At 40.6% G+C, this 17,638-nt stretch overlaps 1 protein-coding gene across 1 annotated transcript in view; it reads left to right on the forward strand.

Moving 5' to 3' along the window:
* The window catches only part of mettl24 (methyltransferase like 24), a 31,429-nt gene that overhangs the window by 3,169 nt on the left and 10,622 nt on the right, over window positions 1-17,638 (forward strand). The window contains exon 2 of the mRNA XM_034075974.2: window positions 13,051-13,149. Coding sequence (XP_033931865.1) covers window positions 13,051-13,149 — 99 coding nt within the window. The remainder of the gene's footprint in view (window positions 1-13,050; window positions 13,150-17,638) is intronic.

Here is a 17,638-nt window from a genome sequence, read left to right on the forward strand (position 1 = left end):
CCTTGAGGCTTTGAGCAAAAATGAAGAGAAAAAGCATTTGGAAAAGCATTCAAGAAGCTGTTGAGAAGATAGGTGACAGGGCAGACTGTTGCTGACAGCTCCCTTCACAGTCTTTGTGTGGAGAGAGAGAGAGAGAGAGAGAGAGAGAGAGAGAGAGAGAGAGAGAGAGAGAGAGAGAGAGAGAGAGAGAGAGAGAGAGAGAGAGAGAGAGAGAGAGACTGAGGGTGTGTTGTAGTAATAACCAATCTAAAGGAAATCTTATCTTTTAGCTGTCAGGTATCCACATAAATACACTCACACACACACATCCTCTTTAATAATTTATCTCTTGTAGAATTGTTTTCCCTGCTAGGAGAAAGAGGAAAGGGATGAGTGGGTAAATTATAGACAGACATGAAATGTGTTCGAGAGAGAGAGAGAGAGAGAGAGAGAGAGAGAAGCAGAAACAACAGACACTGATGACTAAGCCTCCTTATTTTAACACAGTAATAAACAGACTACTGCCCCCAAGTCATAGTGAAGCACTCCAGCACATTTCAATCGCTCCAGTTCAAAAATCACCAGAAGTTATCAGACGACTCTATATGCTTATTAGCCCTATGCCTCCTACACTCACTGCCATTGTCTGAGGAGGAAATGCTACTACAAAGTATATGCTGGTGCATTGTTATGTTACATATCAAGAAATAATACATTGCAACAAAAAAAGTCAAGGTTTGCAGTTGCATAAGGCAGTATTGGCCCCAACACCAGCACTTCTGATGTTTAGCAGGTGCTGTACATCCCTGTTCATCATCCTCGGTTGGTCTGTTAGCATGTTGCTCATTAGCATAATACAACAAAACCGTTTAAAGTGCTAATCCAATGTTACTTACACAATATAGGGGTAGTTTGATAAACGGTTGATTTCAGTTTGGTCTCTGTGTATCCATTGGACAGATGACTTCATGTTGTCACTGTAGCCCCAGTTCGGTCATCTTCTTGTTTTTTTATATATCTTAAATTGATGAAGCTATAGCTAATATGTCGGAGCCTTACTAACATTTTGACTTGTCAATTTGAGGATGACATACATATTTGTACCAATTCCGTGACAGTCAATGAATTCCTATGAAACTTCCCCATCTACAGCAGACTGTAATGCGTATATGTTATAATAATGTGCAATTAAGTAACCTTCAATTTATAAAGTATCATATTAAGCAACCTTATAAGGGCTTAAACTCTGGGACAACAGGGACCATCTTGACCCAGTGGTGAAACGCAACAAGTGCCTCATTACTCCTCATTTAGTCAAACAACTTCAGAGACTCCAACTTCCCTTGCGTGTGAAAATATTTGAGGAAGAGGAAATGGGTGCTTAAAGCAACGATTGAGACATGATTTTCTCAAATGTAAGGCAAGGCAAGTTTATTTATATAGCACCTTTCAACACAAGGCAATTCAAGGTGCTTTACAAAAATGAAAGACATTTAAAAACAGTCATTAAAAAGAAAAGATAATAAAAGCAACATCAAAATAAAAAATACATGAATAAAAAGTACATGAATAAAAAATACATGAAGAAAAAGTACATGAAGAAAAAGTTACAGTGCAGTTTAAGATATGAATAGTTCACACAGAAGTTCCACTTCCATAAGACAGCATGTTCCCAAAAGTATGGTAAACAAGCAGCTTTGAAGTGATTTATCCTTCATACATTTTAAAATCACTTCTCCTACTGTATAACCTGCCATTGAAAGAAACAAAACAGAAATGTAAAAATAAGTGTTCAAAGTAGATTGATAAAGTGTAGGTATACAGTTCTCCATGCCTGCTCTCCACAGAATCCTACTTCACAGTGAAGGTAATGTGAGTGGGTGAGCACTGCAGAGCTTTCTATAGGAACGATGTCCCAGTGTCACTCTCAGATTTCTCCCAGATGGGCCAGCTGTCATTCACATGTCACACACACTCAACCTCAAAGCCAAAAGCCACGCAGCACATAGATCGCATAAGTGACGCAAAGAGAAACCCTGCATCCTTTGAGACAGGCCTCCTGTTTGAATGGGATTTTATAATATATTTCATTAAGATAACCAGGGGAAAGGATCATAAAGAGATACAAAGGTAATCCGTGCACCGCTTCGCAATAACTGATCTTTTTGATTTAGTTTTACACAACCATACAGTGGGACATAGCAATAATAGAAGATATCACTTTCCATTATTATCCTGTTGATGTAAGAAACAATGACGGATTCTCAGAAATGCAAATGAGGTGTTTGTATTTGTTTACTGACAGGCTAGACAAAGAGAAATGAAAGGAATCCAGAGGAGGAGAAATATATAAACACTGTCATGTCCCTTGAGTTGACTCTAATTCACTCTGTCTGACTAAAACACTTTTGATTGTGATTTGCTTCTACCAAAAACCACCAAAAAGGCAGAGCAGTCTGCACTTTGATGCAAATTAGTTCTTTAATTAGACTGGGACATAAGTTCATTTATCTGCAAGGCAAGTATTAATGACTTTTCCTCAAGTAAGAATCAGTGGGATTTGGAATGAATACTCATTCATTTGATTAGCTTAGTGTTGGTATACGCCAGAACAGAAAATGCCACCTTGTGCTGTCTGTGCCAACCACTGCCAGCCAGTATTGGGCCTCCAGTGGAATTTATAATGCAGAAACCCAGTGACCTTGGTCATGCTTTAGAAATATGAAAGACCCCTGGCTCAACAGAGAGAGAGAGAGAGAGAGAGAGAGAGAGAGAGAGAGAGAGAGAGAGAGAGAGGCTGCTAGTTATAAAGAATGAGAGAGGTTGACTTCTGTAATCCCCAATGTGTGACTGGAGTCAGTTCTCAGGCATCTTTAACCTCTAGCTGGGGCATCCTGGGAACTGGAGGGTCTCAAGGAATCAATGTCTGGATAGCTGACGTTTATTTAGACTCTTATATTGGCTGATTACACAAATCCTCATGGCCAAGGAAAAAGATGGCCTTTTGAAGCAACATTTGTTTAAGCAAAAACGTAGTCATGAGTCACTTAATTGCTTAAATGTAAATACAAAACTGGAGTAAGTTAAAACTGAAATATAAATAAGACAAAATGGTGGCAGCAGATAGTTGTCAACATATCAAGTTATTTTTTAAAAGACCAACAAAAATAGTTCAACATTTTGGGAAATACCATAAGCTTTTCTTCTTTCATGCCAAAAGTTAAATAAAAAAGGAATGATACCACAATGTGCCTGGTCCTATAAAGTCACAGCAATGATACAGTTAGCTTAGCTTAGCACCGACACTGGAAGCAAAAGGAAAACAGTGGTCCAGGCTACCGACAAGCGACTCCTTAATTATTATTTTACATCTTGTTTGTTTAATCCTGGTTTGTCCTCTTTATTTGCCTCTAAGCAAGAAGGAAAATAAGCTTATTGTCTAATTGTCAAATGTTTGCTTTAAGGTTTGTCTGCTGTTGCACTTTTAAGCATATTGTCCTATTATTTTGTAGGCTGCAACAAGAGCAAAATAATCCGCTCATAGCATCACAAGCACCTTGAAGCAGCTTACATGCACATAGCAAAGTGTGAAGACGCCGGCGCATGAAATCAGAGCTGAGAAATACATATGTTTAGACTTCCTACATTTTTGCATCACATAATCGCAGTAATATCACCCTGCACACGCAAGCCACCCTGGAGACGTAAACAGCTCTATTCCAGCACACAGCTTTGCTTGCTCAATGGGAGATTAGTATCTCAGTCTAACTAAAGTTATAGGGGGGGGGGGGGGAAGCACAAAGAGACCTTTCAGATAATCAATCACCCCCTCTTGGCAAAGTTTACAGAAATATGACTATGTAATCGCATGAGGAATAATTTACACACTTTTTAAACAAGAGAAACATCTGAGAGTGTATCTGCAGCTGAGAAGACAAAACCTCTTTTATTATCTCATAAATAGGAACATTATGGATCCCCAATCAATCTCTGTTTTTATAAGACTTTGCTCTTGAAAGTCTAGCTTAGAAAAACGTTTCAGGGCTTAGGCTTCTGATCTCCACTTTTAATCGTAGATCCATACCAACCCTGACCCAAACGAGATGATGAAAACCATATGTTGCATATGGAAAACAGAAGCTACTTCAAGCTCTTTATATTATCGACCGAGTTAACAGTAGGTCTGTTGTGTGCGCTAACTGGAATCGGACAAAGACTCCCACTGGAGGGGGAAAAGTCAGTGTCAAACTGTCAAGTCCAGAGTCTCGTTCGCACAATACTCCCCTCAGACATGGACGCCTTGTCTGGAACATTCCGGAAAGTTCTCGGTCTCCCCCCCAGCTGATATGAATGAGTGCATTGACCTCTGAAATGGGACGCCCTCGCTCCAATCACTTACTCTGCCCCATCTCTTTACACATACATTCAAACTCACTATTAATACCAGCTTCTACAAAATGGCCCTTTGTGTATCACCCAAAAGGTTTGTTTATGTAGCAAAAACCCCATATTGGTGGCATTTCATGCGTACCTGTGTTTAGTTACAAAGGCAACAAACCCTACTTAGCCCTTAAAGCAACATGGCCAATGGACCTCAGGAACACACACTTAAAGAGCTTTTGGTACCTCTAAAGCCCTGTTTAAACCGCTTTGAAAACGTTATCTCTGCCTCTCACTACCACTGTATATATTCTGTATGTATTTGATAAATGCTACAAGGGGAGGATGAGAATGGAAAACATATGGAGTTGCAGGCAAAGAGAAGGGGGATGAAATTAGAAACACAAAAAGCCAAGTGCTTTTGGAGACACCACTGCTTAGCCATGATGTTGGCAGGACTCAAATCTCATAACAATCATGAACATGGACAATTACGCTATGACAAGACTATAATATACATCCCCTTGCCATCTCTTTAATTTTTCATATTCAGTCATTATTTATATGCAAAAACAAACAAACAGACAGATTGGCAAGAATAGAAAAAGAATGAGCAGAAAGTTCAAATGACTGCCTGTCTTTGTCCATGTTGCTGTCACTCTCTGTTTTTTCCATCTCAGGAAATACATGTCATATGGTGCTCAGTGGGCTCCCTCTGCTCTTATCAACATCTAACACAGATTTCATATCTGGGATAGTGTCCAGGAAGACAGGCGCGTGCATAGATTGACTCACACACTCACAGACACACACATGCCGATTTTAACTGCAAGCCTGCTAACAATAAGCCTCCATCTGTCTCTTTGGTCGTGGCCAAACAGGATAGGATCAAATGAGACAACAACTTTGCCCACATGGCATACATTACAGGAATGTTAAGTAGGGAAGCGGCCAACTTAACATTATTCAAACTTTATTTTGATCCCAACTACATGTCTATATGCGGTAGTATGACTATGATGACTGCATGTTGAACAGAATTATTAACACCCGGGAAAGCACTCATCACATATGAGACCTTTAGGACAGCAAGGAGTATACCGATGTGCTCTGGTGCCTGGCGAGAATAGCAGCATCTGTAAATGCCTGGATGCATTTATGAATGTGTGCATGAGTATGTAAGATGTGAATGGAAGGACTGTGTTTCCAAGGCAACCGCAAGTCCCATAGATATTTAAGTTGACAGCATGTGCCATGAGATGTGACTCCAACTGGCTTTAATGTGTATGCATGTATGTCTATGTACGTATGTGATAAGAGCATCTGTTTTGTGTTGTTTACTGGAAACCTTACATAACTGATGGGAATGTTTCAAACGAAAACACACACAGCTGCCTTTCCTTAACAAATTACACCCAGCAGCGAGCAGTGTTTGGTTAATTTTACAAGGCCATTAAAAAGTGTAATTCCCCACTGTGGCTATGTATAATACCATAATTACACAAAACCACAAATTGTTATTGGATTTCTATCAGCTACATGCATACCATAAAGTGTACTGTAATCGTTTGCTTTAAATGACTCTTCAAAGATTTACTATTAAAAGTCTTCCAAACACACACTTTTGCTGTCAAAATGGCTGACGTTACCCTTACAGTCAATGTTAAGACAGTGCTGGAAATGAGCAGCAATCATAAAAGAAAAAGAGCTGGAAGTCGATTCATATGTGACATTGAGTGGAGAAGAACTCTTTATTTATTTTCAAAATGGTACGTCAGTTTTCTGAGAGGTTTTTAGTCTTGCCGCAAAGAAATCTATCATGTCCTTTGATGCTACCATTATCTTGAATGTATCTTTCATTCAACCCATAATGTGTTATGTAGTCTGTCATGCACTTCCGTAAAAGATTCAAAGTACTGGTATAGTTCTTCTGGCCGAACACGGTATATTGAGGATGTTAGTAATAATGCACCTGGACCACACACAGGAATATGCACATGCTTTGCACTGGCAAGAATGTTAAGCAATGCTCACAGATCTACTTTGATTTAAGCTAGATGGACATCAAATGAGACTGCCATGTAGGTGATGGCACAGAGTGCTACGCCAAATGGGCATGCGCTGGTCTTCGATCGGCTTTGATTTACAGCACGTGGGCAGATAGCGTTACTGCCAAGTAGTGTGCAGAATGAAGATGTGTGCTGTAATGAAACTCAGTGTCGTTCGCATGAATTAATAGCATCAATGTCAAATGATATTCAAAGGTTAATTCAAGTCCACCACTGTAATATAAACACTTCTAGGATTATTGTTCCAGCTCTCTCTGATGAATGCATACCAGATGTGGGTTTGTTAGATGTGTCCTACAAAGAAAAAACAGAACAGCAATCTCTCCATCCTTCATCTACACCATCTGTTCCTCAACCTCCAATTCCTCTCTCCTTCACATTAAGTTAACTTCCACCCACTTGCTCATGCATCCCTCCACTCCTCCACAGGCTTCTTCCACAGCATCACTCTGCCTCTGACACTCAAGCTAAACTCTTCTGAGATTACTGCCTTTATTAAAAAAAGATCAGGGTCATCGTCCTCTTTAATTCTGTTATACCCTCTCTGTCTCTCACTGTACTCTGACAGTGAGCTGGGATTGCTGGGTCTGGTGTGACTGTCTGTCTCCCCTATCTACCAGATTAGTCAGAACGATAGAGCTCAGTAAGCCTGATTCTCTGTGATCATGCTGTCCGCATCAATCCTTTCAACATTCACTTTTTATTGTGCTCTCAATGTTTGGTCTATCACCAGCTGATACAACACAATGTGCCCCTGAAAGCTTTTCATTTAGGTGATCTAAAATCTCCGATCAGACCAATAAATCAAACCTGTCTGACTCACTATTATCATGTCAATAAAATGATTCACATCCAACTGATTCATATACAATTCTATTCTATTCTATTTTCCTTGTAAAAAACGACTGTAACTTTGCAATTCACAAACTGATAATGTTTCTTCAAAAAAAAATGAAGCTATAGGCTGTGATAAATGTTACATTGCATCAAAGCTCTGAGCATCACAGAAGAAACCAAAACATTTTACTTCACTAATTCTCTTTTGGATTCACTAACAGGAAATCAGCCACCTGCTGTTTCATTAAACGTCTCTGTCTGCCCACTCCATCGCAAGTCTTGACCTTGATTTGGCACAGAGGCGCTGTCCACTTTTTACTCAAGCTGTCAGGAAAATGTAGCATGTCAAAGACCATTTCCTAACTTCAAAACAGTGTTAAAATAACAATCCTCACAGTGTTGAACTGAAAGCTTGAACCTGTTGACTGCTCAGCTTGGTGGTACTCTGAGAGCAATCTCTAAACAATGAGCAGCAGGTCTGACACTCTGCCACCTCGGCACTTTACCAACAGACAGGCAGCAGTGTGTCTGTGGCCGATTGGTGTCCAAATAGGCACAGCTCACCTCGTGACATTTGATACACCAGCTATAATTTGTTTCCACTGTCTGAGGTGTGATCTCTGAGATGCTCTGGCCATCATGGATCGATATGAACCGTCTTTTTGATTCTTGGTGTTCATCCATATACAGGTGTTAAACTCTATTCCTTCACAGTGAGGTACATTTCCTTCTCTGCTTTCAGGTCCATCTAACCCTCTTCACTGGAAAAAATGCTGCTCCAAAATCACTTAAACAATAATGAAAACAAGGTGTTTTCACTTGAAATAAGTACAAAGATCTGCCAATAGAACAAGTGAACATTTGCTTGGTAAGATTTTTGATAAATCAGATCTTGTAGTTGGCTGGGAGAACTTATTTTGAACTATATTTGACCAGAATCAGGACATGGTGTGTTACAATATAAGCCGCAAATGCTCAAAAGTGTTCTGTTTTTCTGATATAAAAAGAAATATGTTTCATCTGAGATACAGCTCAAAATAAGATTGAAGATAAGATTTGACTTAACAAGATGATGCATTGTCTAAAAACAAGACCCTATATCTCACTGCATTTTCACTTCTGAAGTCTTATAGCACGTGTAAACACATATTCTGAGTACATATTAGACAAATATACTTGGCAAGATTTCGAGTTTTTGTAGTGTACCTTCTGCTCATCCTCCTTTCTTCTCACCACCTTCCCTTCATTGTTCTGTCCTCTCTTGTTGTATCCAGTCATCTCTTGTCCACCCTTCCATCCTCTCCTCCCTGAAGGGTTACTCATGCTTGGCCTGGCTGCTCACACTTCTCTCTCACCAGGCTGAGTGGAACAGATTCACAAACACACCCAGCTCCATCAAGACAGGCAGGCCATGCAGAAAGGCCCCATAACAGAGCGATCAAAGAGGGAGCAGGAATGTTAAAACAACATCCATTTCCCAACAGATCAAATGGAAATGAAAGGCGGGAAAAAGAAAATGCAAGATCAAAGACAAATATAGAGCAATTTAGTTACTCGTTTACCTTTGAGGTGCATTCAATTTACTTTGTCTCAAGATTAATTCAATAAAAAAATATTTTGTAATATCAAAGAGTTAACCTGCATGTATCTCAATTGGTTTTATTTGGTTAATGGATTAAATAAAAATTCAAATGACACTTTTTCAGGTGTCAGCTTTTCACCTCTTGAATGAAACCTTCCAGCTAAATGGATCAACTACGCTTCGACTGAATCATCTACTCCTTTCAGCACTTTTTATTCAGAGCATATCTATGACTGAGGGATTGCCTCCCCACAGCTCTCAGCATGGTGACAGTTTGGATGGCAGCTAGCAGCTAATGATGAAAAAACGAGATAACAGTGTTAACCCGAATGGGAACCGGTGGGTGGCCCTTACACTTCTACGACAACAATTTGCGTCGGAATGGTGTTATACTGTATCTACTTCAACTACATTCAGTATTTTAAATTAATCCTATGCAAATGTTTGTCAACAAGCGCACGTACATTACTTTGTGTCATGATATCTCAGTGTTTGAAGTTTAATTTAATCTTCAGAATTTCCATTTGAACTGACGATTCAACTTCTTTCAGTGATTTTAATTAGTTGCCATATACAGTATGTTATATTAAATGTTTTATACATTTCCTTCAGAACCGTTTGAAGTTCCCAATGTCGTCACAGCGACAGAATCCAAATTGTCCATTATCCATCCTTCCATTCAAAGCAGCCACCTGAATGGCTCGTGCTGAGGATGTTGTTATATCTAATGTCTTGGGATTAAGCTCTAAAGAGCTGAGGCTCGACAGTTTTGAGTGATGTTCTGTGTGCTTGTTATTAACACCCCTTACCTCTGCTGTCCCTGAGGCACTGATCACTTGTTGTGCTTAACTGAACATGAGGCTTTACGCTAATCTCATCACCGCTAAGTGATGATTCAGCAGTAACTAAGAGCTCACAGACATGCATAGCATAATGTGTGCATAGAGGCACAAAAACATCTCTATTGTATCTCAGCTGTAATGCAGAAATAAAAAACATGTTGTTGGATAAAGGTTAGTTTAATTTCTAACAAATACCTTAACATGAAGAGAAAATAATTGCCGCCTGCGAGGAAAACAGACGTGGATTGAAAGTCTGAGTTGCTGGAGTTGGATAACTGCCATTTTTTAGTAAAGACCTTAAGCTAGAAAGCTAAGCACACCCTTTTCCATTGGCAACATATGTCAATATCTCTGTTCCTTTCATGCCACGAATGTCATGCAATATGTCTGCCTTGAACATCACTGTTCTCCACTTTTCACCTCTATGTTTTTATTCTCACTCTGCAAACTCCCAGCGAGTCCACTGACCAACATATCTGCTCTAGGATCAGCAGTCCTGTCCCAACCTGTCCTGGGCTGGGCCTGATAGCTGAGCTTTGCAGGGAGGATTCGGTAAGGAGATAAAAAGGGCAGCTGCAAGCTTTCTTAACCCCCGGGATTCCGAAATGTAGATGCTTTTTGTTTACGTATAAATAACAGGCTTAGACCGACATGCAGTGTTTCTGCCGCTGTCAAACTCTCCTGGCCTTACTGTAAGAGTTTCAGAGCAAGGCTGGTTCAGGTTGTTATTTCTGTTTTGTTCATCTGCAGGGGCATTGTTTGACAGATTTTGGCCACTGCAAAATAGTTTTTCGGTTGAATTAAAGTTTTATGGAAGGGTTGAACAACAGTCTCCCTGTAGAGGCTTAGCAATAGGTAAAAGCCAGGAGAAAGATTTTTTATATTATTATTATTCAATCAATATGGTGCTCTAGAACATTAATGATGATGACATACAATTACATATTTATGTATTTGCTCTCTGTTGTGTGGCCAAATTGTGGTGTTTCTTTCTGTGGCAACTCTAACTAAAGGAAACAATGAATATAGTCTTAAACCCACCTAAGCACATACATCACCCTATCTGTTCTAAGTATGTTTATCATATTGTTTTAATATTGTCTGCTTATCTGTATTATTGTGTTGCATTGTTGGAGAAGCCTGTGACCTAAGATTTTCAACGACATAATTACTCTGTAGCTATGTTAGACAATAAAGAACCTTGAACCTTGATATGTCGAGGCCACAGGTGCAATTATTTTTGAACTGAGACACTGTAGAAATATAAAGAGTGGCAGCAAGAGAAACAACAAAGAATAAATGAAGATGTCGAGTCAGAGAGGGAGGAACAGAAATGGAGAGGGAGGAGAGAGAGGTTTGAGGCAAGCATTCAGATGTTTTAACACGCGGCAAATCGATTAAAGGCTAAATGCCAAACCGTAAATAGCGTTGTGTGGATCCAGAAATGCAGCCATTAAAATGACAGCTGACTTTCTGCGTTGGCAGGTCCAGCTTCAGCTTCACTTAAGAAATGACACCAACTGTGCTGCGATAGAAAGTGTATAAGCAGAGTGATTAGAGTGCATGTGCAGGTAATATATAGTACATGCATATGTGCACGTTTGCATGCATTTTTCATTGTGCAAGGGTGTTGGAAAAGAAAAGACAGCCCGACCATGGAAAACGCATTAGTAGATCATCTAAATGCAGCGCAGACATGATGCGTATGTTGGAGTGTACCTAAGTGATTTATAACAGTGTGTGCATATGAGTCTACAAACTTGTTTATATGTGACATTTTTTGGCAATATGTTCTTTCAACTTGTATGCTGACAATGATTGAAGTGAATACAATTATACAGTGTCTAAGAATTCTGTGTGTGCTTGAGTGTCCGGCAGTGGCTCAGTCAGTCGGGGCTGGGACTGGGAGCCGTTGGGTCGCCGGTTCAAGTCCCCGACCAGACCTAAAATATGGAGTGTGGACTGCTACCAGTTCACCTCCTGGGCCCTGCCGTGGTGCCCTTGAGCAAGGCACCGGAATACCCCCCCACCCCACTCACTCCCCATTGCTCCCCGGGCGCTGTACAATAGCTGCCCACTGCTCCTACTACTAGACTCCTGGTACTAGGACGGGTTAAATGCAGAGGCCAAATGTCGCTGTGTGTGACCATTAAAGAGGGTTTCATCCCTCCAATTACATCTATTCTATGAATGTTGTTACAAAAATGAAATATGAGAGAGTTGACATATACACTATCTAAATCAGGGGTGTCAAACTCAATTTCATCGCGGGCCACATTAGAATAATGGTGCACTCAAAGGGCCAGTCGTAACTTTAAGACTATATAAATATACATAGATAAATATATATAAGATAATGTATTATTTTACAATATTTCCTCTGCATTGGATTATTATCAGATAGGGTAATAACTTCATAATTAACAACGTCTGAAAGCAGAAGTCTAGGGCAGATCATTGCAAGTCTCTTCAGTGCGCATCTCACAAAATGAGATGCATTGTGGGACATGTAGTTTATGGGCAACGTGCTCCTGTAAAGCGGAACCTAACCATATAATAAACGTATTATATTCTTTGCAAGCTCTTGTGGGACGGATTTGGCCCCCGGGCCTTGAGTTTGACACCCCTGATCTAAACGATCAAATCACACAGGCTACGCCATTTTTGTTGGCATGAACTGTATTGTTGCAGCGCAAAGTGTGTTGAGCCTGCATAACTAAACTGGAGGGCATATCTGTGAGGAGAGAGGGAAATCACTCAGGATAATGTATACCAGCGCTGCTAATGAACGCTTGGACATGTTGTTTGACCCAAGAAATTATTGTGTAACCGGCAAATGCATCATCTGTGCTCTGATCCTCGTTTTCTTTTCTCTCCATCTTACTGCCTTTCTTCAAGTCGTAAACAGACACATTCCTGTATAAATGAAGCAGGCTGTACAGCAGAGCTCTGCCAGGTTTCAGGAATGAGATCACAGCAATGTGCTGCTTCAGCAAACTGATGGGGAAATCTGAGCTCTTACTTTTACTATGAAACACAGCTGGACTTACAGTCGATATTTGTGTATCTGTACCTTGGAGCGCAGAATACAAGAGAATAAATAGCAGGCCGAATGTTGCAGAAAACAATGAAAATTAGCAGTGTTTTTGTGATTTGACACTGAGGACATTGTGACCTAGTTCCTTCAGTAGCTATGCACAAGTGTTATAAAACCTAGATGAATAAAGCGCTCTTTCTTGTTGCCCTTGCTCTGGATTTCTTTTAGAAAGAGCGGCCTACTTTGATGTTAAATAACTGTCAATTTTAATGTTCTATTTATCGTTATTGATTATATGTTGTGTGTGTCTGTGCTTCACTACAGACTCCTCGGTGGCATATAGACTTGGAGCCCTGGGCTGCTGTGAGTCATTCTCTGGAGGATGAAGCCAAAAGGTTCCTCAACTACATCACAACACCACAAGTGAGTCATCATTGTTTGTATTCTCACTGGTATTTCTAGCAAGTTCCTGTTGCATATCTGTTATTATTTGCAGTCATGGAACAAACTGCAGTCAGTTCATTTCTTACTGAAGCTGACAGCCTACATTCAGTACAACGAAGATGAAGATGAAGATGAAGATGCAATAGCTTTATGAAAGTGTGAAACAGAAAAAAGGATTGGTTGTTTCATGGCGCAGTTGACTCTGCTGATTTCATGTGAAGACAACCTGAACATGTTTTCACAGGGATCAAATAAAATCCTGTTTTTAAACAGGAGATGTGAATTAAGTTAATCATAACAGCTTAATTCTTGGCGTACAACGGTTGTGTGTTTTTACTTTGTTCCACTGGTAATGTGGTATTTGTTTTTCTATATTTTGTACCTGTGATTTTCGCAGTACTTCATTCAAGCTGTGTTTTACCAGGGAACACAACAACTTGTTTTAACAAAACACTAATTGTTGTAAGTAGGTGCAGAACTGTGTCAGTAAGACTTGTTTTGAACACAGAGTAGATGTTGCCTTTGAAGGCTATGAAGTGCCTTATTTTGACAAGTCTTTGTTATGTATATCAGAGCAAAGGCTGTATCTATCGGGCCATGACTGAGCTACACTGGCACCTCTTTGACATTCAGCTCAGCCAGAGAGCATTTGTCTTGCTTGACAGCACACACATAATTCATTACTATATTGATCTCCATACAGATGAAACTCACAGCCCCTCTGTTCACACTAAATCAATGAGATGTTGTGGTTTGTTTGTTGGTTTATGTCGGTATTAAATTACTTGAAATCGATTAAGATGTTCAGCATCATGATTTGAAAAATATTGAGGGATTGAAAAAGCCTGAAATACCGTGCCTTTGTCCCTATTGTAAAGATAATGCAAAGACAGTTTAATTTCAACTGTCCAAAATACAGAAGGACATTTTTTTTAGAATACATGTGTTTTTAGAATACACGTGTGTACATGTGGTTTTTATTATAATAACATGGGTTTGGAGATAAATCAGCAACTTGTTTCCCTGTTGTGTGTGTGTGTGTGTGTGTGTGTGTGTGTGTGTGTGTGTGTGTGTGTGTGTGTGTGTGTGTGTGTGTGTGTGTGTGTGTGTGTGTGTGTGTGTGTGTGTGTGTGTGTGTGTGTGTGTGTGTGTGTGTGTGTGTGCGCGCGTGCATGTGTGTGTGTGTGTGTGTGTGTGTGTGTGTGTGTGTGTGTGTGTGTGTGTGTGTGTGTAGCCACTTTTGCATGTATGTGTGTCTGTGTAAGGAAGATACAAGGACAGAGCGAAAGAGATTGTATGTGTGTGAGTGTGTTTGCCTGTGTAAGTCTGTATTTGTGGGAAGCTGTTGAAGGGAACTGCCCATCATACACACTGACAGCTGAGGGTGGGGGGAGTTGGGGGGGGGGGGGGGGGGTACAGCAGCATCCTCAGCTGTAATGCTGACTGACACAGTGCCTGGTGGAGCAGTTACTCAGAGAGATGGCATGCGACACAACTGTCTAATCAATAGGAGTCAGAGTATGGTGCATAAATGCACCAGTCCACACACATATAGGAGGACGTGGTTATATGAATGTATTTTTAACAGTATGAAATGCACTGCAGAACATTTTTCTGTTTTTCTAAGCAACATAAGTATGTACTGTACATTTTAATACGTGCTCAATGCAAACGAGTCGTTTTTTACAGCCCTGTATTCAGTTCAAAGTGTTCAGCAGTTCAATGCCAGGTCTGCACACGTAGGAAAATAATCAAGAGTGATTTTGCATTTCGGTCATGACCGAAAGAACGAGATCGCGGATACAAGCGGCCGAGATGGGTTTTCTCCGCAGGGTGGCTGGTGTCTCCCTTAGGGATAAGGTGAGAAGTTCGGTCATCAGGGAGGGACTCGGAGTTGAGCCGCTCCTCCTTCGCGTCGAAAGGAGCCAGTTGAGGTGGTTCGGGCACCTAGTTAGGATGCCACCTGGGCACCTCCCTAGGGAGGTGTTCCAGGCACGTCCAGCTGGGAAGAGACCAAGGGGTAGACCTAGGACCAGGTGGAGGGATTATATCTCTTCGCTGGCCTGGGAGCGCCTTGGGATCCCCCAGTCAGAGCTGGTTGATGTCGCCAGGGAAAAGAAAGTTTGGGGCTCTCTGCTGGAACTGCTACCCCCGCGACCCGACCACGGATAAGCGGGAGAAGATGGATGGATGGATGGATTTTGCATTTCATTGCTCACCGTGCTTTGTGTGCTGATGAATGCTTTCAGCTGGAACACATTAAGAGAGACAGGCATAATGAAGCATGTTCGAAACTAATTGAAAAACATTATTGCTCCGCCCACATGTACAGTACAAATCTGGTGCCTTTTGCAACAACACTGCACTTGACTCAGCTGGTCCCTGCCTGACCTGTCACTGAACTGTGAAAGGGCCACACCACCCGCTAGGATAGGTGTTGGAGTACACTACCTAGTGATGACTTGGATCAGGACTCTGCCAGGAATGATGTACCATGTCACTGATTCTCTCATTTGAATGGAGAGGACATCAAGATACAGCCACAGGAGGGCAGTTTTCTGTTTGGGAACATCAGAATTGCTTTTCTGGGCCTTGGCTTCATCTGACAGAGACGGTGTTTTCCCCATCTGGGTTTGGAGTGATTTGCTGCCCCAAGAAAGGAGTTCAAGTATCTTGAACTGCACTGTAACTTTTATCCATATACTTTTTCTTTTAATGTTTAATTGAACTATTCATATTTTAGACTGCACTGTAACTTTTATCCATGTATTTTTCCTTTTAATGTTTATTTTATTAACTTTTCTTTTTTAATGCTTAATGTCTTTCATTTTTTGTAAAGCACTTTGAATTGCCTTGCGTTGAAAAGTGCTATATGCCTTGCCTTGCCTTGCCTTGCCTTGCCTTGCCTTGCCTTGCCTTGCCTTGCCTTGCCTTGCCTTGCCTTGCCTTGCCTTGCCATCTTATTCATGAGTCAGGAAGAAAATATATGTGAAATCGACAGGCAGATAGGTGCAACAAGAGCCGAAGGCAATCTACAATTGTTGGGAAGATGGAGCTAAGCAATGAAGGCAAAGCTTTTGTCGTGGGAGAAAGGATGAGATTGCGGATACAAGAAGCCCATATGAGCTTCCTGTTTATGGTGACCGGGCTCAGCCTTAGAGAAAGAGTTGCTGCTTCTTTAAATCAAAAGGAGCCCTTTGATTTGGTAAGGACATTTGATCAGGATGCTTCCCGCCCCAAGCACACGTAACCGTTTCAAAAGTCAATTATAAGTTAACAATAGACATGATTTCATAAGGCTGGCACACAGTTCCCATTGTTCCTTGGCAACATAATTAATGTAGAAAGCACTCATCCTTTCTTCATTCTTTCTTGCTGTGTAGAACATTTAGCTCAGGCTTCATTTCATGTAACCTGTCAAACTATGTCAGCTTAACAATATATAATACACAGTGGGCAGTACACAACTCACTGATCCCATCTTGTTTACACTTGAATGATGTACAGTAGAACCATAGATTTATGTTTCAACTCATCATGTCTGAGCTAATATTGTTCCTTCTCTGCAAACTGAATCTCTGCAGCCGAAGGAGCTTAAAGAAACCACACAGCAAACGTTTGAGCAGCAGCTCCTGAGCCAGAGCTTGGTCTCTTTTTGTGAAACCAGATGTGTACACAACCAACACGCTGACATGTATGCACATGGTTACAGGGTATATGTGCACAGTTTATGCAGGTGCATGATTTATATAAACAACGGCTCTCCCATAAACACACTGACAACTCCTAACAATCTGTACATAAAAAGCACATCAAGAAGGATTACCTCAAACGGCTCTTGTTATCATGTGTTTTCATCGTACTGCTGAGACTTGGCAGAAGCATCTGCCCCAGCTGTATATCATGATGAATAGTATGCATATTGTAGTTTGACACTGAGGCCCAAACACACACTAGCCCAGGGTCAAATTCAGCAGCAGCTTCCACTGATTTATAACATTTATCTTAAGATATTTTAAGAAAATATGTTCATCAAATCAGGAGAGGTCAGGAAGTGTCAACCAAGCTGCCACTGTTAACCTTTAAATGCTGGCTCCTAATCTATTGCGAGTATATGCTACTTTGGACTTATGCTGTTTAAGACTAATGCACTCAGAACTAAATGTGTCATAAGGCTTAAGACCGACCACAAACGGTCCTTTTAAAGCCTGGTTCAACTTCATTTACACTCCGAAATGTTGCAAATCATACATTCATCCTGTAAATGATGCTTGCCACACATAAGTGCTTAAATGCTCGCTGTATACATAAGGTTATGGTTGTTGAGGTTATTGCATGATGTAACTTTGTAACTTTGCAGCCCCTTAAGTACAGGAATATTGTGTTAACACTGTGTAGAAGTCAATAAAACACATTCCTATAATAGAAATACCAATGATTTCCCATTGTAGTTCTTTCTGATGTAACA

This window comes from Pseudochaenichthys georgianus, chromosome 24, assembly GCF_902827115.2.
Source record: "Pseudochaenichthys georgianus chromosome 24, fPseGeo1.2, whole genome shotgun sequence".
Taxonomy (NCBI): domain Eukaryota; kingdom Metazoa; phylum Chordata; class Actinopteri; order Perciformes; family Channichthyidae; genus Pseudochaenichthys; species Pseudochaenichthys georgianus.